The sequence below is a fragment of the Microcaecilia unicolor genome, chromosome 6 (genome assembly GCF_901765095.1).
Source record: "Microcaecilia unicolor chromosome 6, aMicUni1.1, whole genome shotgun sequence".
Classification (NCBI taxonomy): Eukaryota; Metazoa; Chordata; class Amphibia; order Gymnophiona; family Siphonopidae; genus Microcaecilia; species Microcaecilia unicolor.
The window spans coordinates 38290582-38315285 of record NC_044036.1 but is presented as its reverse complement, the minus strand read 5'-3'; the positions used below and the strand labels follow the sequence as shown (position 1 = coordinate 38315285).

Genomic DNA, 24704 nt, shown 5'->3' with positions numbered 1-24704 from the left:
TAAAAGTAGGCATCTGTAGTTATATACTGTTCTGTAACTAAATTTTATTTCCTTTTATTTTTAGGCATGTTAAAGTTCTGCACAGTAGGATTTTGTGGTATTGGCAGCCTTATTGATTTCATTCTCATTTCCATGCAGGTAAGCTGATACATTAACCTTCAATTTTTTTGATTGCTTAACTTCGTTATAAATTTTTATAGAAAAAAAAAAGTGTTCAGAGTGGTTCTTAATCCTGTATAATTTTTTGCCAGAAGATACGGTCAAGGTGAGTTGTAGGATTCAACAGTTTGGCCAAGTTCCTGGAGGAAAAGTCTATAAACGTGCCATGCTGGAGAGAGGACGTTGAGTCTGTGCTCTCCTGCTGCCCTGTTCAATGAAACTCTGATTTTTCAGCTCCCCTTCCGCTTGTCTCAAGAGTGACCAGCTGACAGCATTGATGATGGATATCCAACTGTGGTTCGTGATTCTGCAGTAATGGGAACTAAGGCAGCCCTCTGAGACATGCCCTGCTCGAGAGTGACAGGTGGCGGCGCCTCACAGCCCTGCAGGGCAGATACAGAGTTCAGCATGGGTTGCAGAGGTGGTGACGGTAATGGAGGCCATGCTTGACAAGTGCTTCCAACCACTCGAGGAGAAACAGGGGGCCAGTTCAAGAGACCCTGGAGGAATGGGGCCAGGAGTTTGCCCAATATCAGGCTCATACCGGGGAGCTGGAGGACTGTCAGGACAAGTTGGAGGACATGAAGAATCTCTCCCGGAGGAGCAATCTGTGCTTTGAGGGGCTCCCGGAATCCATCAAAATGCAGAACGCTCTGGATTTATGGAAGCCTGGCACCCCAGAGAACTGGCCCTCCCTACACACCATGGACCCCTGAGAGTGGAATGGGTCCATAGATTGTGGTCCCTACAGTTCACGAACGGACGTCTGAGAGTGGTAATAAGCTGCTGAAATTCGCCTATAAGTCACTCTTTTTACAGGCTCTGCACAAAGGTGAAGTTTTTTTTTTTTTCCCCCTGCAACAGAAACAATTTTGTGCTTACAGGATTACTCTTGTGCGTGTGGCAGCGAAGCACAGGGCATTTGCGCCTGTATGCACTAAACTCTTTGCAAACCGCATTCATTTTGCCTTGCTGTATCCCGCACGCCTATGTATCCACCATCAAAACTGCGTGCAGATTTTTGAGACACTGGACACTGCGCAAGCTTTTATGAGTGATCTTACTCTCGAAGCTGTGCCTCCCGGTGACCAGCAGTCAGTATTGAGTCCGTGAACTGGCAGTTTGGAATCTGTCAGTGGATGCTTACTGGAACATATTTTGGGAGACCCCTCTCCTCCCCCCCCCCCCCCTTACCCCTTTTTCTTGCTTGCTTTTTCTTCATTCCAGCCTTTAAGAAATTGATGAACTGGGGAGGACATGAGGAACCTGTGATGGAGACCAGTGACCTGTGATGTGTTGCTGATTCAGCCCAACCTTGGGGGATGGGGAGGACTGACTTATGACCGGTGCAGCGTGGTGGTGGCGGCCTCATTATTATGCAGGCTTTGACTTTTTTTGTGTGTGTGAAATCTGCTCAGTGACTTGACTGGGGTGGGGGGGGAACAGATGGAGAGGTTGCGGGTGGGGTGGGAATGGAGGCTGGGGAAGCCCAGGTGTTTTTTTTTCCCCCTTTTTCGTGGTGTTCAGCAACAGTGAATGGACATACTCTTTCTCGTGAAGGGTGTCCTTCCTGTGGGGAAGGGGGGGGCTTAGCCATACCCTGGTTTTCATAGGGGTTCTTTGGAGGGGTAGGTGTTTTACATGACTACTTGGGGCCTGCGATTTTCTTTGGGGGGGGGGGTCTATTGAGGTCGGGGAGAGTTGGGGAGGTTAGGAGTGAGGGGGAAGGGGATTTGGTGGGTGGGGTGTAATGTCCGTAGTTTCAGGAAAGCAATGTTGTATTTCGAGCAGCTGCCCAAGCGGGCGTCTTTTTAGCAGGCCTGTTTGAAGGTATTTGGGGGAGGCTGTAGGCTGGGACAGCCTCCCTGATTTTACTATTTATGGATCCTTTTTGCATGCCTCTCTTCTACCCCCACTACTGTGAAGACAGTTACATGGAATGTGGGGGGCATCACCCATTAAGAGGTCAAAGGAATTGCATGAGCTCCAGCGTCATAAAGGAGACGTGGCTCTACTGCAGGACATGGCCCTAGTCCGTTTCAGAGAGCGCAAAATTAAAACAGTGGGTTGGCTGCTCACGTTCAGAAAGGGGTGGTGGATGGGGCAGTCCTGCTTGCTTTCGATCCGGAGGGTCGTTATGTAATTAGTCGGGTGTCAGTAGTGAGGAGAGAGTTGGTGCTGTGCCAGCTTTATGCCCCCAGTGCTTTTTTGATAAAGGATTTTACAGTCTAATAACCATGCATTTGCTCACCTATAGTACTTGCCCCTTAGTTGTGGGTAGAGACTTTAACTCCGTTTGGAACCCTGACCTTGATTAAATCCCATGATCCTAGAAAGGATCACCACTATCACCAACACTCTTCAACATATTGATGATCCCACTGGCAAAGTCCTTATCCAATCAAGGCCTTTAATCCTTTCATCAATGCAGACGATGTTTCAATCTACATTCCCTTCAGACATGACTTGTCAGAAATAACCAATGAAATCCAAAGCAGGTCTGGACACCATGGACTCATGGTCTAACTCATTCCAATTGAAACTGAACACCGAAAAAAACACATTGCCTCATCCTCTCATCTAAACACAACAAGAGCAAACCCACTCCAGAACACAGCCTCACAGTACTGGGTGTCACAATCGTCCGGAACCTCACTCTTGAAAGCCACATAAACTCCGTAACAAAGAAAATGTTCTACTCAATGCGTAAAACCTTGCTTCCCGAGGGAAATATTTTGAAACCTAATACAATCAGTGGCTCTAAGCCATGCAGATTATTGCAACGGAATCTACAAGGGATGTAAAGAACAACTCGCAGAAAAAAAAACTCCAGACCGCCCAAAACACAGCGGCCAGGCTGATATTTGGTAAAACACGTTTCAAAAGTGCGAAACCCCTCCGTGAAAAGCTACACTGGTTTCCAATCAAAGAACGGATTACCTTCAAGATCTGTACCCTTGTCCACAAAATTATCTACGGTGTAGTCCCAGGATACTTGATAGATCTCATAGACCTACCAACCAGAAACAGATCCAAATCATCTCGCACATACCTTAACCTTCACTACCCAACTTGCAAAGGACTCAAATACAAAACAACCTATGCATCAAGTTTCTCCTGTATAAGTGCACAAATATGGAACACACTCCCAAAAGCTGTGAAAACAATCCACGACCACCTAAACTTCAGAAAATCACTAAAAACCAACCTCTTCAAAATGGCCTACATTACAGATCCAACATAAATACCCACATCCGGCTACACAACTAAACCAAAGACCGTACTGAACAATATACAACCTCCCTCCTTTCGACCCTAATGGAGCTTGGAATACATCTACCTTATTCGAACCCAACATAACCTTGTATCTGTTCTCTACCAGATTTGGCAAACACCTTACGGTACTTTGTAAGCCACATTGAGCCTGCAAATAGGTGGGAAAATGTGGGGTACAAATGCAACAATTAAATAAGTAGTCACGGTCTGCTCTAATCTGCGTCAGCAATTGAATCTGTTGGATGCCTGGCGGGTGCTCTTTCCTACTGACAGGGATTATACCCACCTCTCTTGGCCCACTCAGCCCAGTCCCATATTGACTACCTCCTTTTTTTTTTTTCTGCGTCTCTCTCTTTTCTGAGATCTCATGAGCTCAAATAGGTCCCTATGTGATCTCGGATCGTGCGTGGGTTTGGGCCGATTGGCTGCCCTCTGTGGCCCGGGGGGGGGGGGAGGGGCTGGTTCTAGATGGGTGTTTCCCCTTGCATTCTGTCATGATGTGGGGTTTTGAGGAAGCTTTTACAATGCTGGAGGGATTATATGAGTGCGACCCCTTGATTTATTGGGATGCTGCCAAGGCAGCCCTTAGGGGGGAGATTATTAGTTATGCCAGTCATATTCGGCAAGCCCGCAATAGAGATCTTGTATGGAGAGGAGAACCAGTTGAAGCGCAATCATCATAGTTATGGGAGGTCCCATCTCAGGCTCATAGACAACAAGTTCTTGAAACCCAGACCGCACTGAATGAACTGCTTCATGACATAGCATTTAAGTCGTTAACTTAATATCACCCCTATCACTTTGGTAATAAGGGGGACTGATTTCGGGCCTGCTTGATTCAGCAGAAAGAAACTACTAAAGTATTGGAACTTAAAACACCAACCGGACAGAGTCCGGTCTGACATGGAGATCTGCAGAATCTTTTCAGCACCATTATCAACAGCTTTATGCCTCTCCTCCAGATGAAGGGATTGCTGGCTATTTGTGTCTGGATGGCCAGGTATTACCTAGTTTGGAGGCCTCTGAGTTGGAGAGTTTAATGCACCCATTCACCTTGACGAGGTGATCGTGGTGATTCAGTAGGGCCCCTTATTGAAATCCCTGGGAGAGGATGGTTTTTGGATGAAATTTTATAAATTTCTGGGGAAAGAGGTGGTGCCACCTCTTGTGAATGTTTTCAATTTTATGGTGGAGGCGGAGGCTGTTCCGCTGGAGTTAAACAATGTGTGGATAGTGGTCTTGCCCACACCGGGGAAGTGTCTTCTTTTCCCTGGTTCTTATAGGCTTATTTCTTTTTAAATGTTGAACTGAAAATCCTGGCAAAGATTTTGGCCAACGCGCTTACACGGATTTTACCTGCCTTGAGTCATAATGCCCAGGTGGGGTTTGTGAAGGGCCACATGGTAGCAAAAAACCTTCGGAGGATATTAGTATCCTTGGAACAAATCGAGAGCGAGGATATTCCCTCTGTATTGATCAGCTTTGATGCAAAAAAAAAAGGCTTTCGCGTAAAATGGGAATTCCTTTTTGCTACTCTGGAGGCCTATAGTTTCTCAGGACGTTTTGTGTGTGCGGTGAGAGCCTTGTATTCTTCACCTCGTACTAAAGTTCTTAGCTTAGAGTGAGATTTTTTTTTCTCCATTTTATGAGGTACACATGAGGGGTGCACTTTATCTCCGCTGTTATTCATACTAACTTTGGACCCCCTGCTTCATGATATACAGGAATCCCCAGATGTTCTGGGGATAGGGTGTGGCCTCAACCATTTAAAGTGGCAGCTTTCGTGGATAACATTCTAGTCTATCTCAGCTGCAACATTCCTTGGCGGCTTTGCTGGAAATCGTGTGTGAATATGGGGATTATGTAGGTTTTCGCCTGAATCTGGAAAAATAGGAGATTGTTCCTTTTTTGGAGCAGATTGGCTGCCTGTGGGATTCTCCGTTTCCTTTGCGATGGACATGTTCCCATTTTGTTTATCTGGGCATATGACTGGCGGTGGATGTGTTGAGACAAACGCAACGGTGCTTGGAAGGCTGGAGGGATCTGCCATTGTCGCTGATGGGACGTATTGTCCTCTTCCGTATGGTGATACTGCCTCAGTAGCTTTACCTTCTCCAAACATTTCCACTATATCTCCTTCGAAAGGACCTTCATATTCTGGTTATTCACCAAATTTTGTTGGACTTATCGAAGACCCCAAGTTGTTTTTCTCTCTTTTGGGGGGGGGGGGGGATCAGGGCAGATTGGGAATGCCTAATTTAAGTCTTTACAATTTGTCCTGTCACCTCTGTCATCTACGGGACTGGATGTTTAGGAGATCCTATTGAACGGGCCCATTATACTCCCTTTTCCCTTTTATCTTTACTGCACAGCACCAATTCTGAGGTAGTATAGAGAGGTACTGTTGCTTCCCCTTTTGCAGTCTGTTAGGTGGGTTTTGATCCTGAGCCTGGGGAGTGATCCTATGGTGACAGATCAGCTGCCGATTTGGGGGAATGTTGCCTTTCAGCCAGGTCAGGATAATATTGTTTTTCAGTTAAGGGAGCATCAGGGAGTGACTAAATTAGAGCATTTGTTGGGTGAGGAGGGTACTCTTCTTTCTTACAAAATGCTACAGCAAGTAATAGGGGTGGCATGGGGGAATTGTTTTGACTGTTGTCAAATTAAGCACTATGTGACCTCCTTAGTGGCGCCTAAGCTTCAGCAGCGCATAGGAGTGACATTACGGGCTTTCTTTGATACCATCTCTGAGAGGGAGGTTAGTGTTTTGGCAGCCTATAGTACCCTGTTGCAGTTGGATCATTCTAGGGACCTGCGAGATGTATGGGAGAGGTGGGCTTGTGATTCAGGATGTGATTTAATAGACTGGGATTTGGTTACCATCATACGAGGGATCTCTGCCCTTACTAGGTGCACCTAGTTCCAGGAGAGCTACTACTGTGTCCTCCTGAGGGTTTATTTTGCTCAATCACAGTTGTATCGGGTGGGGGAAATCCCATCACCAAGTTGTGTGAAGTGCACTAACTAGGACAATTCCTTTACCCATGCTGTCTGGGGGTGCCCTTTGATACAGCAATGTTGGACTGAATGCAAGGCTTATTTTTCCTCTGTTTTGGGTATAGGTGGTATTGGATCATGCGATCAGTTTCTCATGGATAGACCTGGGAGCTTTTCAAGGTTCCAACCATGGGGGGCATGAGTGCATCTTAGGAAATTCTGTCTAATAGAGCGAAAGTGTATTCTGCCGTGTTGGACTACCTCTGATCCTCCTAATTTTGGCATTGGAGGAATCAAATCCATCTTCCGGCAGTATGGGAGGCCAGAGATACTAGAGGCTCGCCAAAGAGGAAAGGAAAATATTTACTCATTTGGTCACCATACCTGCAAACTTCATCTCCCCCAGGCCGGAGTATGGTCCTGCATGTATTGTGAGCTAGTGTGTTTTGAGAGTGGCCTGCCTGGACTGTTAGAGGCCCGAGGATGTCGCTTTTCTGTTTTGCTTACATGGGAACTCACAGAGGGGAGGGGGTTTTGGGGGATGGGGTGGGAGAGTTGGCTTCTTGAGAAGAGGGTGGGGTTAAGATCTGGGATTAATGTTGTTAAAAGTTTGACGGCATATGCCGTTATGCTAATTTCTGCTTGGATCTTCGACGCTTTACATTTTTCTTTTGTTTGAGTTTATGCTTTGTCATCAATAAAAATTATTAAACACTAAACAAAGTATTAGCTTGACTTGGGAGACCCATTGTTCCTCCCTGGAAATGAGCTGTGAGAAGTAGATCAACATTTTTTGGGTACTTGTGACCCAAATAGATCATTGTCAGAAACAGGACAGTAGGCTCAGTGGACGTTGGACTGATTTAGCAAGGCTGCTATTCTCATTTATGAAGTTATTTTTGAATTACTGATCCAGAGACCCAGCTGAAAACGACCAGTTTGACAGTATTCAAGACAGAGGTATAGAGTTTAAATGCATTCAAGTTAACAGTTAAAATTAAGGAGTCAGAATATTACTCCTGCTTCCAAAATAATCTCGAAAAGCTCATAATAGAAAAAAGTCAATCTCCGAAGGATCTAGTCTTAGTTGCACTGCTATACATAACATACATAGTAACATAGTAGGTGACGGCAGAAAGACCTGTACGGTCCATCCAGTTTGCCCAACAAGATAAACTCATATGCGCTACTTTATATGTATACCTGACCTTGATTTGTATCTACCATTTTCAGGGCACAATAGATCATAGAGTTTGACTGACCTCTGCCACTGACAGTGTGATCTGAGCATATCCTTACCTGTCTCTTTTTTTTTTTTTTTTTTAGTTTGAGACCCAATTGAAAACAAGGCATTTTAACGCCCTGTGGCTTTTCTTTGTCAACAAATAATTAGTGGAATTTCCTTCACAGTACATTGTAGGCTCTGCTGAAGTGGATATGCAGCTTTACCATATGGTCGCTTATTTTTTATGAGCGCTGTAAAATACCATCACATGCAGATGGTCACAAACATTGATGAAAATTAGAAGCCATTCTGTTGTTGGCAGGTTTCTAGTATATTCAAGTATAGGTGCATGGTGGTCACATGGAGATTGTTGTATAGGGTGTCCGCACTGTGACTTCTACGGCAGCACATGCTATTTTAAGGTCTAAGCAGCCAACAGAAGAAACCTGAGGGAGCTTATTGGAACCAGCCTGTCACTCTCCAGGCACAGCAGGAAACAGCCATCAACCTCAATTACTCAGGGAGCCATCCTGTAGCTTGCCAACCTGAGGGAAACCGTGGGAGCCAGACACTACTTCCCACCAGCACTGTGGGATGTAGACTGTAGTTTCCCAATGTAGAGGAAAATTGTGAAACTAAGCCAGTATATGTCTTCCCCCCCCCCCCCCCCCCCCCCTTCTCCCACACCCTATTACAAATACTCCTGGTTATGTTTTTGACATGTATTTTTCTTGTGAAAGACTTTTATTGGCAACTTTTTTTTTTCCCTCCCCTCTCTGAGCATTGACTGCTGCAAAAATTCATTCCAACATTCTAAACACCAAGCAGGCGTCCAAACTTGTCAGCCAAGTAAATACACAGCATAATTCTACATATTCATCTTTTCTTTCATGGGCACAGGAGGTTTTGGAGGCAGAGGGTGGGAGAATGTCTTCTAAACTTTTTAACAGTAGCTAATGGTTAACATATATTTGGCAATTCTTGTGTGACTGGACTGCATATCCATTATTTAACAAGCAGCGTGTAGACAGATTTTTTTATTTTGTATTTCAAAAATAAATTCAAACAAGAAAACTGTCTGCAAGAAATAAATTTATTATTATTATTATTTGTTACATTTGTATCCCACATTTTCCCACCTTTTGCAGGCTCAATGTGGCTTACATATAACCGTTAACGGAGTTAGCTGATTACGGTCTGAACAAATACATGGTTAATGAATACAAAGTGGTGATGTAGTAGAATGAGGTACATGTATGGTCGGTGCGTTGGAGGGAAGTTAGAGAGGGGAAGAAGAGTCAGATAATGTCCGTTAATAGTCTTTGGTTACATTGTCGCATGTGACCAGGTATTTTTATTTTAGGTTGATTTCCAACTTAAACACAATCTCATACATATAAGCAAGCGATATACAAAGTGGAACACTCCTTCTAGCACAAAATCTAGAGAAGAATCATACTATTTTGAAAGAGAGAGAAATAATTTTAAAAAATAAAGAAAAACATCAAAGTAGTATATGGATACTGGGTGAGTAATGGTAAAAGTAATATAAATCCCTTAGGGCCTCTTATCAAACCAATTTGGGAAATATATGTAAAGTTTGTCCTAAAAACAAAGCATTCTTATATCTAGAATTCTTACTTGATTCAAAGATGAGACCAGCCTCCCTCCCCCCCCCCTCCCAGATTATTCCAACATAGCTGTGATGTCCAACCTTTAGAAGCCTGTGCATTTTAATGAAATCTATAAATCCAAAAAGAATGCATCTGCAATAGTATCTGGGTGCTTGTTTTGATACTCAGGCAGTGCAGTCCTTCCTTATCAGAGGATGCTGAAACTTCAGGCACAGATCTGAGCTCTCAGAGCAAGGAATGCATCTTGTGCTTGGAATTACATGCTAGTGGTGGTAACTCTGGTCTATTGCTTCAGGTACAAAAACTTAGATTGTGAGTCCTCTAGGGACAGAGAAAGCACCTGCATATAATGTGTACAGTGCTGCATACATCTAATAGTGCTATAGAAATGAGTAGTAGTAGTAGATTTAATATCATGGGCTTGGGCGCATATTCGGCCTCTGCAGTCATCACTTCTGTCTGAACGATCAGTTCTATACCAGAGCTATGAGAGATGCCTCTCAGTGACAACAGAAGCCAAAGCCAGTCTGAGGTGATGGATCAGCCCCTATAACCTGGTGCATGGTCTTGTAGGCTTCTAGTTAGGTTGTTATTGATGACACACGCAAGACTTGGAAAGATCACTGTCAGGACTGGGTGGTAACAAGAACATTGGATGATGACTGAGTGACATGGTCTGTTAACCACTTAGAAACTTGGAACATTTGTGGGGCTTTTAATGTCTCTTCCATTATTACCTTCAGGGCAAAGCAGTCGTGGGGTTTTTTTTGTTTTTTTTTCTGACAGTGCCATGGCAGTGGCTTATATAAGCAGGCAGGAAAGAATAAGAAGTCTGCCAGTAATGAAAGATGCTTCTTGGTCCTTCATTGGCCAAGGGCCATCTACAGGCATAGGCAGCTCACATTGTGGGTTTGCAGCATATGAGTGAGGACGTGGATTTCTTGAGTAGGTATGCTCTGGATTCAGGAGAATGAACGTTGTCGAAGAAGGCCTTCACTATGATTCAGATCAAGTGGGCACTTTGGTGATGGGTTTGATGGCACAGAGTTGGAACCAAAAGTTCCTTTCTCCCACAGAAGTGGCTACAGTCATGAGTGTTTTATGCATTTCCCCCCAAGGCTTCTGGGCCGAACGTTTCAGAAAAGTGGTATCTCATCCATATGGTGGGTTTTTTTTTTTTTTTTTAGTAATACTGGACTGGCTTAAGGTGCCTGTTGTATACAGATCAGATCTGCTTGCTTGCATGTGAGAGAAGGGACTGAAACTTCTTTAGGAGAAGCCTTTCAGGGGCCAGTACTCAATCTCACTTCTTTTTTTAAGGCCTGGCCCTTGAGAGTGCATGTCTGAGGTGTAAAGGTTACACAGGTGAGGTAGCTATAACTCTTAGAAATGAGAATATCTACCTCGTAAGCTTATGCAAGAGTCTGGAGAGTTTTTGAAGCTTGGTGTGCAGAGAGGGGATTTCTTCTGTTTTAAACATCTATTGCTCAGATGTTATTTCTGCAGGAAGAACTTAAACTTAGCTTTGGCTTCCTTGAAAGTTCAAATGGCAGAATAGCTTATTTGTCGCTTGATAGGGTCTTAGGCTTGCACCCAGATAGTGTGAATTTCCTGAAAGGTGTAACATTTGCCATCACCAGTTTGTCCAGTGATGCCTCCATGGAGTCTCAAGTTGGTTTGGCCAGCATTGGGTTTGTCACCTTTTGAACTTCTGAAGAAGGCATCCTTAAGACGTCACTCTAAAGATGGCATTTCTAGTGGCATTTCAATGATCAAGAGTGTCAGAGCTACAAGCCTTGTCTTATCTGTAGCCCTTTTTGCATTTTATAGATGCTGGGGTTTCCATTAGAACAACCTCTTGCTTTCTGCTGAAAGTGGTCTTGGGCTTCCACGTCAGTCAGACTTTGCTCTACTTCTATAAGAAATATTGGGAGATGAGTTTCATAATCTGCATTTCTTGTTCGGTGTGCTAGTTTGCAAGAAGTATTACTGGGAAAGAACAATGCAACTTTATCAGCCTGCAGTGTTCTGAGAAAAATTACTGTGTTTCTTATGAATTTGATTAAATACATTACAAAGAATTGTAAAATGTCACCTGTTTCTGCTTCATATTAATGGGATTTCTTTTTCTCCTTTCCAGATTGTTGGACCTTCAGATGGCTCTAGTTATATTATAGATTACTATGGAGCAAGACTTACTAGACTGAGCATTAACAATGAAACATTTAAAAAAACATAATGTTCTCATAAACTTGCCAGTAAGTGTCAGAATTTAAAATTTTATACATACATGCAGAGGAGTGTGGTAGCCGTGTTAGTCCACTCTTAAGGTTATCAATAGAAATCAAACAAAATAAAACATGGAAAAGAAAATAAGATGATACCTTTTTTATTGGACATAACTTATCTTATTTTTTTTCCATGTTTTATTTTGTTTGATTTCTATTGATATACATACATGCAGAATTGAATTCTGTTTATATATAGGATAAGATTTTGTTATTAAACCATGATATCCTAAATGTTTGATCTTGGTTTGATTATCAAAACTCGTTCAAGTAAGATGACCAAACAGCAGTGCAAATATGTAGCTGCTTATTTTGTATTTTATAAAAAAAAATTAAATGTGCATTTGTGTTTATAAGAACATGGGTATATTGTCAGTTCTGTTGTCAAGCAGGATGTAAGCAGCCGCATAAGTGGGTGATGTCCGCTGCCAGGTTGCAACAGTTACTCCAGATTGTTAGTATTTGACAAATTGAGAATGTACTTATAAGTAATTCAGAGATGGATGAGTAAAGATTGGAGGAGTATAAACAGATTTATTGGAAAGAGATCTAAGAATTCAGATAAATGAAGGTGAGGTAGGAAGTTTTGGAATAATGTTTTATATGCGAGTGCAAGTTTTTTTTTGTTGTTTTTTTTTTTAACGTAAAATATTGTTACTGTGCATTTGAATGATGTAATCCACCTAGAACACTGGTGATAGAGCGGAATATAAATTTTTAAAGAAAGTAGACACTAATCTCAGTGCTATAGCCCCATGATTACTCCATTACAGACATTGTATTTGTTTTTAATTGTACAGATGTGATTACTTGTTCAACATATATAGAAAAAAATGCAAACTTTCTCACTATAATTATAGATAATGGAAGTTTTTGGTATTAGATCTGCTAAAGGCAAGTAATACATATGTCCTTCAGAGAATACTCCAGTAAATCACGTCCGTGCACAAAGTTAAGTAGCAGGCTTATCCATACTTGTAATTAGCAAAAGAAAAAAAAGCCATATAAAGCTTAATATCAGCTGATATTTGGCCCATGCTTTCTTCTGCATTACAACAGAGGTATTTGAGCATCCTGCCAAGAGACTATAGTTTTGTCATAGCAATAATTACTTCTTTCTAACCGGATGCTAATTAGCACCTTAATTTGTTACAAAGAACTTTAAGTATTGAAATGCATGAATTTGGACCTTACTCCCGTAGAGGCAGACTTAATCCTTGCTGGCAGTTGACTTTTTTTTTTTTTGTTTTTTTTTTTGTTAGGGGGGGGGTGTCCTGCTTTTATTTTTTTTTTTCAAGGTATTAAAGAAAATCTAACATATAATTGCACTTTTAGCTAAAGAGGTGAGGGTGGCCTCAGAGGAACTACATAATAGAATATGTATTTATTGAACTTGATATATCGCCATTCTGGCAAAGCCAACCAAAGCAGTTTACAAGTGATTCAGATTATAATCCAAGATGAATCTAATAGTATATAATTAATTCTTTTACAAGAGCAGTCAATAAGGAGTTTAGGACAACTCACCTCAAACGTCATCTAACAAAGGTTAAAAAAAAAATAGAGAGGATTGATGGAGCTGGAGCAAGAACTAAAAACTTTCTAGTACATCGAAGCATAAAGCCTTTGAGGGTATCTGTTGGACTGCTAGATGACCAAGGGGTAAAAATAGTGCTCAGGGAGGATACGTTAATAGAAGAAAAGCAACTTCTTTGCCTTGGTCTTTACTGAGGAAGGTCTTAGTCATACTCACACCAGAACCACTTTTGTTGGTGATCACTTGGAGCAACTAAAGTACATCACTGTAAATCTAGAAGAAGTAATAGATCAAATTGATTAGCTTTAAAGAGCAACAAATCACCAGAGCTTGGATGGTAGTTAACTACAGAGTTCTGAAAGAGCTCAAGCATGAAATAGATTACAGATTATTACCAACAGGTTACATAAGTACATAAGTAGTGCCATACTGGGAAAGACCAAAGGTCCATCTAGCCCAGCATCCTGTCACCGACAGTGGCCAATCCAGGTCAAGGGCACTTGGCACGCTCCCCAAACGTAACAACATTCCAGACAAGTTATACCTAAAAATGCGGAATTTTTCCAAGTCCATTTAATAGCGGTCTATGGACTTGTCCTTTAGGAATCTATCTAACCCCTTTTTAAACTCCGTCAAGCTAACCGCCCGTACCACGTTCTCCGGCAACGAATTCCAGAGTCTAATTACACGTTGGGTGAAGAAAAATTTTCTCCGATTCGTTTTAAATTTACCACACTGTAGCTTCAACTCATGCCCTCTAGTCCTAGTATTTTTGGATAGCGTGAACAGTCGCTTCACATCCACCCGATCCATTCCACTCATTATTTTATACACTTCTATCATATCTCCCCTCAGCCGTCTCTTCTCCAAGCTGAAAAGCCCCCTTCTCAGCCTCTCTTCATAGGAAAGTCGTCCCATCCCCACTATCATTTTCGTCGCCCTTCGCTGTACCTTTTCCAATTCTACTATATCTTTTTTGAGATACGGAGACCAGTACTGAACACAATACTCCAGGTTAGCAGTCATTTAAAACTGCCACAATATTTGAGGGTTGAATGGCCAGTGTAACACCAATTTTTGAAAAGGGGTTCAGGGATAATTAGGACCTGTAGACTGATAAGCCTGATGAAGAAAAAAAAACAGCTGATCATACAGATAGACTTGGCTAAATGGGAAAGAGTTAGCATAGATTCAAAAAAGGCAGATCTCGCCTTAGGAATTCATTGTAAACAAAAGTGGATAAAGGTGAGTGTATTTTGTTTTTCAAGTCCTTCATGAGAGACTCCTTGGGGAAACAAGTCATCGGATAGGAGGCAGTACCTTTTTTTTTTTTTTTGATTGGAAACTGGCTTTAAGACGAGAAGCAGCGTAGGACTAAATGGTCAGTTATCCACGTGGAAAAGGGACAGTCATTAAAATAGCAGAGGTTTGTGTGGATTTGCAGGAGGATCTTGTGAGACCAGGAAACTGGGCATCTAATGGTAGATAAAATTAATGTGGGCACCTGCAAAGTGATGCACATGGGGAAAATAGTTGTCTACAGGTATAAAATGCTGGGTTTTTAGTTAGCTGTCACCGAAAAGAAGAGCTTGGAATCACAGTGGACAGTGTTGAAATTTTCAGCTCAGTGTACCGTGACTGCCAAAAAAGCAAATAGAATGTTAAGGAGTTCTCTATTCCTTTTCAAATACTGAGAACATCATAAGTCTTGGTATGACCACACCTCTTGTTTATAATTTGATATACTACCATGCTGAAAAACAGATCAAGACGGTTTACATATTCCAAAAGAGTAATAAAAGCAAAGAACTACATTATGCAAAAAAGCAAACATCGCATTCAATGGCACACTCACACATACAATTTTTAATAGCAAGCAAGCAAAAAAAAAAAACCTGGCAATTCAAGTACCACAAGACACCATCAAATTCCCAGATTCCTGATCTCTGTATGCCAAAATTAAAAAAAAAAAAAGGAAGCCTTCAACAGGTTGTTAAATCTATTAAAAAATAGTTCATAACAGATATCACCTGGTAACCTATTCCAAAGTACTGGCACCAGCCATCAAAAAGCACTGTCCCATGTAGACTCCAAACGAGCCCCAGAAGACAATGGAATAGTTAGCCTAAGTCCAGCATGCAGTCTAAGTTCTACTAGATACACAAGGCACAACCAGTGAAGCTAGAGAGGATTGGTATTAAGAAGTGCCTTCTAAGTTAGAATCCAAATCTTAAATTCAATTCTAAACCATACTGGCAATTGGTGATAAAAAAATTTTTTTTTTAAAGAGGTATTACATGCTCAAATATTTTCACTTCTCCCAAAAATTGAACTACTGTATTTTGAAAAGAATGTAGATCTTTAAAATTAGTTTGTGAATATCCGCATATATTACAATAGTCAGTGTGATATATCAATAATGCAGGTAATAGTGAATGCACTGTTAAGTCATTGAAAAAAAACATCTGACTTGAGTGCAGCTACCTTAACACAAAAATCCCCTCCAAACTACATTAGAAACATGTTCAGGGGAGCTGGGTGTGTTTGGCTGCAGAAGCAAGTGGTAGAGCCTGTGGAGAATTGGGCACTGCCAGGACAACCTAGGAGAGGACCCCCTGACATCGGTGGGGGTTCTCATCAGGAGACCTTAACAGTGTGTGCAGTACCTGTGGTGTGCGGCCTGAATGTTCATAACCAAAGGGGCATGGTCCTCTGGAGCCCCTCCAGATCCCAAAGGAGGCTGGAGAGGCCAGAGACTCTGGCTACTCTTGTGATTTGTGTAACATTTTTGGAGACTTCTTGTGAGTATTCAAACACTTTTTATTATGGGGACGAAAGAAAAAGAAAAAAATGGTTCCGCACCCTCTGCTTGGAAAGTGTCTGGTCCTATGGATAGACATGTCCAACTTACTGTAGCTTTGATGAGCTCTGTGATAACATCGTCCATGATCATTTCCAGATTGGGCGTGTCTCTAAGCCGGGGGGGGGGGGTCCCCTTACCCCACCCTTACCTATCACTTCCTTAAACCCCTCCAAGGAAGGTTTTCCCAAATTGGTTCCCAATTCTTTGGAAGTAGTGGGAATTGGAGTAGATTCCATCAGAACTCCTAATCCCTACTTCTAGCTGTAAGGTACTATCTCCAGTGCCACACCCTCAGGACAAGTTCTGTCTAATGATACTTTGGTGGACATCTGGAAATCAGTGACCAGAGTTGAACCTATGCTGAAAAACTCCAATTTCTCAATTGTGTGACTATTCAGAGCAGGTTTCTCAGATGCTACATGATCTTCATTTTTAGAACTGTTGATTGTGATAAATGCCTGGGGAACTTAGAACCGAAAGTGGCAACATTGCAGGCAGGCAACAAGTACCACAGACAGACAGTAAAGGTAGTTTTTCTTCATAAGTGTGAGCATTTGGGAACTCGTTACAGATCTAAGAACTTGAGAATATTAAATTTTCCTGTTAATCGTTTGCTGTCACCCGAGGTATTGCTTTTTAAATATTTAAATGTAACTCTTTATTCCTGATTGTTCAAGCTAATCTACTACAATTGAACTTTTTCTAATTACCTTTTATTTCTTATTACGAAAATTAGCTTTATTTATTTGACTACCTAATTCCACTCTATCGCCTCCATAGTTTAACTATGTATTTCTCTTTTCCGGAATTGGTGATCACCATTACGGAACAATTGTAAGCCACATTGAGCCTGCAAATAGGTGGGAAAATGTGGGATACAAATGCTACAAATATATATGTATATATTTAAAGGAAGTTTGGTCAGTTGCAAATGCTGACTAATGATTTCAAATTTGTGTTTATCTCAGAAAAGAATTTTCAAGAAACCTGCAGGGGTGGTGCTGGATTTGCTTTGAAATGATTCTGAATTTGACTTTACAATGTTTCCCAAGTTGGTGCTGGAGCACCCCCCCCCCCCCCCCCTTGCCAGTCAGGTTTTCAGGAAAACGTCAATGCATATGCATGAAATATTTGCATACAATGAAGGCCTTATATGAAAATCAATCTCATGCACATTCATTATGGATATCCTGAAAAGCTGACTAGCAAAGGGGGTACTCCAGGACTGACTTGGGAAACACTGATTTATATGATTAGATTACAGAGAGACAATCCGGGCAGAACATTGAAATCCATTCAGAATCTTTTGCTGATGGCTCCAATAGTTATGGAACTGAGGATGAGATTAAAGATGTTCTCTGTTATGGTGCTGAATTGGTGGAATACTTTGCCTAAAGAACTTAGATTGGATTATGAGAAGATTGGGGTGCTGGAATTAGTTTTTAAGAGAGTGCTTGTAATTTATTTTTTTTCTGACATTTGCTGAAGATAGGACAAGATGTCTGTCAAATAGGCATGGGGAGGTTTAAATTAGACATCAGACTTAATCTTCTAGCAGCTTTGGAACAAGTTTAGGGACGTGATACAATTTTGGTCATAAGTGTTCCCCCCTCCCCCCCCCCCCCCCCCAAAAAAAAATGATTAGACATACATTTATCGCAGATGGTTTTAGCTTAGTAAGATGGGCTAGGTCTTCTGAAGTCCCTTGTACCTATTTATCCTATATAATAATTCTCACCTCCAACGTTCTGAGCCTGCCTGGAACCATGGAAAAGGAAAGTGGAGTAGATAAAAGTGATGCCATTCCTGAAGTGCCACTGATTGGCTGCTATGACATGCTGCAGGATGTTCAATAGACAGGAGTGGAAGTGAACAAAGCAAGTCTATGGTAAGCAAGGAAGCCCATTGGCTAATCTCTGATTCCACTCCCTAAAGCATTCCTATACACTCAAAAAAAAAAAAGGAAACATAGGAACTGTTTCCACTGGACAAAAGGAGGGGGGAGACACACAGACACTGCAACTGGGAGGGGGGAGGGGGGACCCTGCAACTGGGGAAAAAAGGAGGAAGGGATGGATGGGGGGACCCTGCAACTGGAAGGGAGGGAGGGGAGACACCCCTGCAAATGGGAGACATACCAGGGGGGGGGGGAACTGGGAGAGAGGGGGGTCCCTGGCACATACTCTCATTCTCACACACACACTCGCACCCAGTCTCTCTCTCTGTCACACACACACTCGCACATACACACTCTGAGGAAAACCTTGCTAGCGCCCGTTTCCTTTAAAACAGAAACGGGCCTTTTTGACTAGTAATGTATAATTATCATTTACTATGTTAGTGGTTAGTATGGTGGACTGAAGAACTAGGTTCAGTTCCCACTGCAGCTCCTTGTGATTCTGGGCAAGTCATTTAACCCTCCACTGCCCCAGGTACAATGCTTAGATTGTGAACCCAGTAGGGACAGAGACAGTATCTGCATAAAATAAATGTAAACTGCATTGATTGTGCCACAGAAAAGCAGTATATCAAATCCAATTACCCTTACCTTAGATATACATAATGTACACTAATGTCATCATCTACCTCTGGGCTCATTTCATCTCTGTGGGACTTGCAGAAGGTAATGCAATTTGCCAGCAATAGTGTCCATTAGCAGTAAATGACCCCCAGTATGTATTGCATAATGAGGATAATTCTAGAATGAGAGCTATAGAGTCCAAGAAAGTGTTTATTTTATAAAGGCAACATAGGTGCCTATGTACCTTTTATAAATAATACTCTTAGAAGAAACTCCAATAGTCCACAAGTTGAAAAGCACAATTTGTACCAACTCTGAAGATGGCGTAAATATGTGCACATACCCTGTCTCTACCCATGTATTTTATAAAATCTTGGACATATGTTGCAACCACACCTCTGCTCAGCCCAAACTCTAACCCCTGGAATACCTACATACAGGATTTTGTAAGTGTGCATACTTACATGTGCATAATTTAAGACTCTTCTATAATTTAGCATTAAGAATCATGGTGATACAATTGTCAAATTTATTTATTTATTTGTTACATTTGTATCCCACATTTTCCCACCTGTTTTGCAGGCTCAGTGTGGCTTACATAGTACCGGAGATGCGTTTGCAGACTCCGGTGTAAACAGATAGTAGCATAACATAGTAGATGACGGCAGAAAAAGACCTGCACGGTCCATCCAGTCTGCCCAACAAGATAAACTCATATGTGCTACTTTTTGTGTATACCCTACTTTGATTTATACCTGTCCTCTTCAGATACAGAGTGATGTTGAGATAGTTCGTGTGGTACAGCCACATAAGGGAATCGTAGAACGGAAGAATTGTGTTATGTCCATTCCGTATTTTAGTTTTGTTGTGTAGCAGAGATCAGGCATTTATGTTGGGTTAGTAGGGTATGCCTTTTTAAACAGATAAGAAGTTTTTAGTGTTCTGGGGAAGTGTAGGTGGTCGTATGTAGTGCTTGACTATTAAAAAAAAAATCCTAATTTAAAGGCCAGATATTATACAAGAAAGAGAGAAGAACAATGTGTGTTTTTTAGTTATGACACTAACTTTGATCCAGTTTGTAAGAACTACCCTATCTAATGACTGATGCAATATTTCAACTAAGAAAATCAACTAGATTAGATAACTCCCTGGTGGTGGATAGCACTAAAATATAGCACTAATACATTATCAAAGAATATAAAATAACTTTTTTAATTATATATATATTTTTCTGACATGGGGTTTGGCACAGACCATGGGAACTGTATCTTAGGCAGTGCTCCAAGCATTATTGTGAAACGTTTGCGGGAACCACTTGATTTTGCATTTTCATTATTACTTTCCTGGAGTTAAGAGTGACTTTTCCACCTCACCCAGAAGCAAATTTAAAATCATGCGATAAAAATTTCTTAACTACAAAAATTAATGTAGTTTCAAGAATGCTATTTTTTTTTCAGGGTACATTTATTCAGGTTACTTAAATGAAAATGAAATGTGGGGTCCTTTTTACTAAAGTGCATTAGATTTTGCAGTTATTATGCCTGCCTTAGTACAAAAAAATTAATGTCTAGTAAGTGCAACTCCAACATAGCAACTGGGGGGGGGGGGGGGGGGGACATGCCCAGTATGGCATTTGTAGTTTTTCGAGTTCCTACGTTAAAATATCCATTAGCATGCGTACCATGGTCATGTCACAGATGCGCTTAGTGCCACCTTTTTAAGAGGGTTAAATGGACCCTCGCTAACTGCACGAATGCCTGTTAGCACATGGTATATGCCATGTGCCACCTGCAGTTTGCTCTCCCTGCCCATTTTCTCCCAATGTCCCACCTTAACACTCTTAACGTGCATCTTTGCAAGTGCTGTCTGCCAGCTTCATGCAGTAATAGTTACTATGCATGTGCTGTAGCAGTTAGCATGCACTAATTCACACGTTAACTGCCTAACACACTTTAGTAGAAAGGCCCCAGTGTTTGATAGTGAATGACTTAGAACTATAGTATTAGAATGCCATCCCCAAACTTTGATGTAAAAGGCCAGGAAATAAGCATTCTCTCAGACCCTTGACACAGAGGCATCAAACTTATGATAGTAAGCTAGTTATACAAGTTTTCTAAATTTTAATATCCATTCTCTTCTAGGGTCACAGAAGATTTAAAAAAAACCGTCGGCCTCCGTTCTACTTCTCAGGTGTTATATTGTGAAAACTTTTGCAGTATTTTAAGGCATATAAAAAGAAGATATTGAAATTGAATCAGTGCTACTGTTAATATTGGAAACTTGGAGAAGGAAAAAGTGTGGTTTATTCAATGCTACATGGACCAGGAGGGTTTTTTTTTTTTTGTGTGTGTAAACATAATGTCCTTATCCCCAATTGTTTTATTAGGCTACTTAAGATGTTTAAATTGTCTACCACTGGAGCAGGGTTTTATTTATACAGTTTTCTAGTCTTAAAAAAAACTGTTTCATACAGAGCAGTTTATGTATATAAATTTACTAATCTGTACAGCTAGAAAAAAATGTATGTGTATATTACTGGAGTATGATTATGTAATTAAAGCATTGTAAATGTCACGCTTTCACTAAATATTTGAGTGTTTCAAGTTTTTTTTCCCACAGTGTGGTTCTTCAGACAAATTGTAAAGGAAAATGTCTTGCATCGGGACAGTGTATATATCAGATAGTGAAATGAGTACAGATATACAGAATCTCACTGATATTCAGACAATGCATGATTTTCAGCTGAATATAATTACAGGACTGAAATAACCCAAAACAATAAATATTTGATATTGTTTTTGCTGATTAAATTGAAGGCAGAGTTACATAAAACCATTTAAATAACATACTAAATTACTTTTTCCCGTCCCTTAGAACAACCCCCCACTCACCCACAGTCTGACTTGCCCCATATGTCCACGAGTCAAGCGCATCAAAGGTCAAAAATGTTTAGTTCCCAGGTGTACAAACAAAAGCGTTACATGAACATCATTGCAGAACAGTTGTAGATATCTTCTTGGATAACACCAACTCCAAAATGGCAGTCTTCAAAGTAGCACCAAACACTTTTACAATTGCAGATCTCAATACCCATCATGCATCACTGCCCAATGAGGGGAGGGCTCCACAAGAGACAGTGCATAGTCCCAGTGCTCAATTGATGCTAATACAGTATCCTAAAGGGATACTTTCCTTTTAATTATATTTGAAGGAGAGTATTCCTCTAGGTCAGTTCTTGCACCTAACCTTTATACCCTTCAGGAAATGTACACTGCCCCAATCTGACTGCCCCTACTTGACTGACTGTTCACTTGTCCTTTAGATTGTAAGCTCTTTGAGCAGGGACTGTCCTTCTATGTTAAATTGTACAGCGCTGCGTAACCCTAGTAGCACTTTAGAAATGTCAAGTAGTAGTACTATGCAACTTAAAGTACTTTTGTGTCTCATGCTGTGGGTATGAAGCGAAAGTTTTAAAAGAGAGGGTATATCCCACAGAGTGATTAATAAAGCTTTTAAGAGAGCTATTAAATGTGAATAGGGCTTGGTTGTTTAATCAAGCTTGACAGGTTGAGGACTATAAGGTAATGTGTGTTGCCCTATTTTAATCGAGTACATGAGGTTAAGCGTATTATTCAGAGACATTGGTCAGTTTTATGGCTGCATTCGTCACTGGTTGAATCTCCTCTGTTTGCTTACACTCGCAATTCTAATCTGAAATAACTGTTTGGTAGAAATAGATATTATCGAGCGCCTTTATTGGAGAGGATGAGTCACTCTAAGTGTGGGAAATGTGTATATTCTTATCTATGTATTGAGACGACATCAATCCCAATACCTCACACTCAAAAATGGTTTGTATTAAGATCTTGTACTGATTGTACTTCAAAACAGGTTGTTTATGGTATATTGTGTCCATGTGGCAAGTGGTATATTGGCCAAACAAGCTGATTTAAGAATAGAATTGCTCAGCATTTGTGTTTGAGCCAGGTAGAGGTGCCATTGGTTTCCCATTGGAGTCAGGCGGGTCATAGCCTGTCGGATTTACAGTTTGTGGTGTTGCAGGTTAATTTATGGAGGGGAGGGGATATTTCACAAGTTTGTGTGTGTAGTTTTTTTTTTTTAATTTGTACAAGTCTTTATTGAAAGTTGGGAGAGGTAACAGAGGCAACTCAAATACAGCCAATAACATCTGCTAGTACAGCACATCTCTAGAACCATACAACTTATAACAAGCACTAGGCACATTATTTTATTTATTTATTTATTTGTTTGTAACATTTGTATCCCACATTTTCCCACCCATTAGCAGGCTCAATGTGGCTTACATAATACCGTCAAGGCGATCGCCAAGTCCAGTAGATATGAAACACAGTTTAAAATAAGGGTCATGTAAGGTTAGGGTATAACACTATACTACTTTTTCCACTAAACAAAGTTGAAAATGATACAAAAAATCAGTATATTCTTCAAATATAATTCACATTTTTTAAAATCATTTATTTATAATTTTTCATTTTACAAGGGTCACTTAATAATATTAGAGGAAAACAATCTCAACTAGATAAGTGGATTATATACAATCTTTCTCTTAGACCACAAAATAAAGAGGGAGAGTGAAACAAGACAAGGAGATCAATTAAACAGTAAACAAAGAAAATGTGGTATTAACCTGATTATCCCTAGTTATTATTTATCTGAATCATTATTCCACATTGATCGTCTGGTTGGCTTCTTCAAACCCAAGACGCTGTATAGTCAATTTAGTTGGAAACATACTTATTATCCAGTATTAGTGGAAATAATACACCTGATTTCATTTTTTTCTCTTTTTTTTTAAAACCAGAAATTATTTAACAATACAAACACTTGAATCTCTAAACCAATTCCCACTGATTAAGGTAATCCCAGTTTCACAGGCTTCACTCCTTTTGAATTAATATACTAAGAGGAATCATTTCAGAGGAAGAAACTTTAGGAGTCATACCCGGAACTCTGGGAAAACAACAATCTCGATATCTGTAATATTCATTTTGTTCAAATTTTTCTGGTCTATTATTTTCAAAATCTTAACCGTTTCCTACTCTTGTAGAACTTCATTTGCTGTACTGTCTTTTTCATATTAATTTGTACAGCACAAAATTTACTACCACCGTTAGGTCCTGGAGCGCCTTCCAGATGATATTCAATGTAACCTCTACAGGAGCCAAAAACTCCAAGCTGATAGCTGTTACGGGTTTAGGAGTGGCACCACCGACACGCGTTTAGCTGTAAACGACTTCCGTTTCAGCATACACTCCTAACTCACTCCTCCACTCCTTTAGTCATGGTGGTTAAATGACTCGGGAGCGATGAAGATGTTTCCAGGTCCAAGAGCATCGACGCTCCTTCGCCGGCGCTAATCAAAGGACTCCCCATCAACCCAGTCTCGTCACGCAGCGGTCCCACACTTGCACAGGGGACAAAACGCTGGTCATCGGCGGCTGACCCCCCATTGTCCCCTTCCTCTCAGTTAAGGTAACTGCAAATGCAGAGTGGAAATTTCAAGTAAACAAAACTTCAGAGGGCAGCTGAGCCGTTTAGCGTACGAGCTTCAGGTCACCATCTTTCCACTCTTCCTAGTTTGGGACACTCTTTGTCTGGTTTCTCCTCAGAGGCCTGTCTGATATGGGTAACCCTTCAGCATAGCCCTCTTGAGTCATTGAAACACAGAAGCCCCTCCACCACTACAAGGTGGTGTCCCTTCGGAGGGGACTAGTAACTTTTAAAAGTAATATATTCCTGGTAACATTGTTTACATCAGGGGTTCCAACCTTGGCCCTTGCCAGGTTGGATGTTCAGGATTTCCCCAATGAAAATGCATGAGATCTATTTGCATACAATAGAGGCAGTGCATGCAAATAGACTTCATGTACCGTATTTTTCTTACTATAAGATGCACCTAGGTTGTAGAGGAGGGAAATAGGAAAAAAAAATTTGCTTTTTCCCTCCTCTAAAACCTAGGTGCTCCGGTGTGTCTTGTCCAAATCCCTCCCTCCAAGTTCGGGATTGCCCTCACGGTTACCTCCTTTCCCCCCCCCCCGGCCCTGTCACCACCTCTCCCCTTACTCACGCGATCTTCCCTGGTGGTCTAGTGACGTCGGGGCAGGAAAGAGCCCCCTCTTTCCTGCCCAGCGCGCTGCTCTCCATCCTCCTGTATGCATTGCT

The 24704-nt window shown here is 41.2% G+C and overlaps 1 protein-coding gene across 1 annotated transcript in view; it reads left to right on the top strand.

Moving 5' to 3' along the window:
* TM2D1 (TM2 domain containing 1) overlaps window positions 1-21087 on the top strand; it is a 66011-nt gene extending 44924 nt beyond the window's left edge. The window contains exons 5-7 of the mRNA XM_030206983.1: window positions 65-138; window positions 11432-11549; window positions 20642-21087. Coding sequence (XP_030062843.1) covers window positions 65-138; window positions 11432-11530 — 173 coding nt within the window. The 3' untranslated portion in view covers window positions 11531-11549; window positions 20642-21087. The remainder of the gene's footprint in view (window positions 1-64; window positions 139-11431; window positions 11550-20641) is intronic.
* The last annotated feature ends 3617 nt before the right edge of the window (window positions 21088-24704 follow it).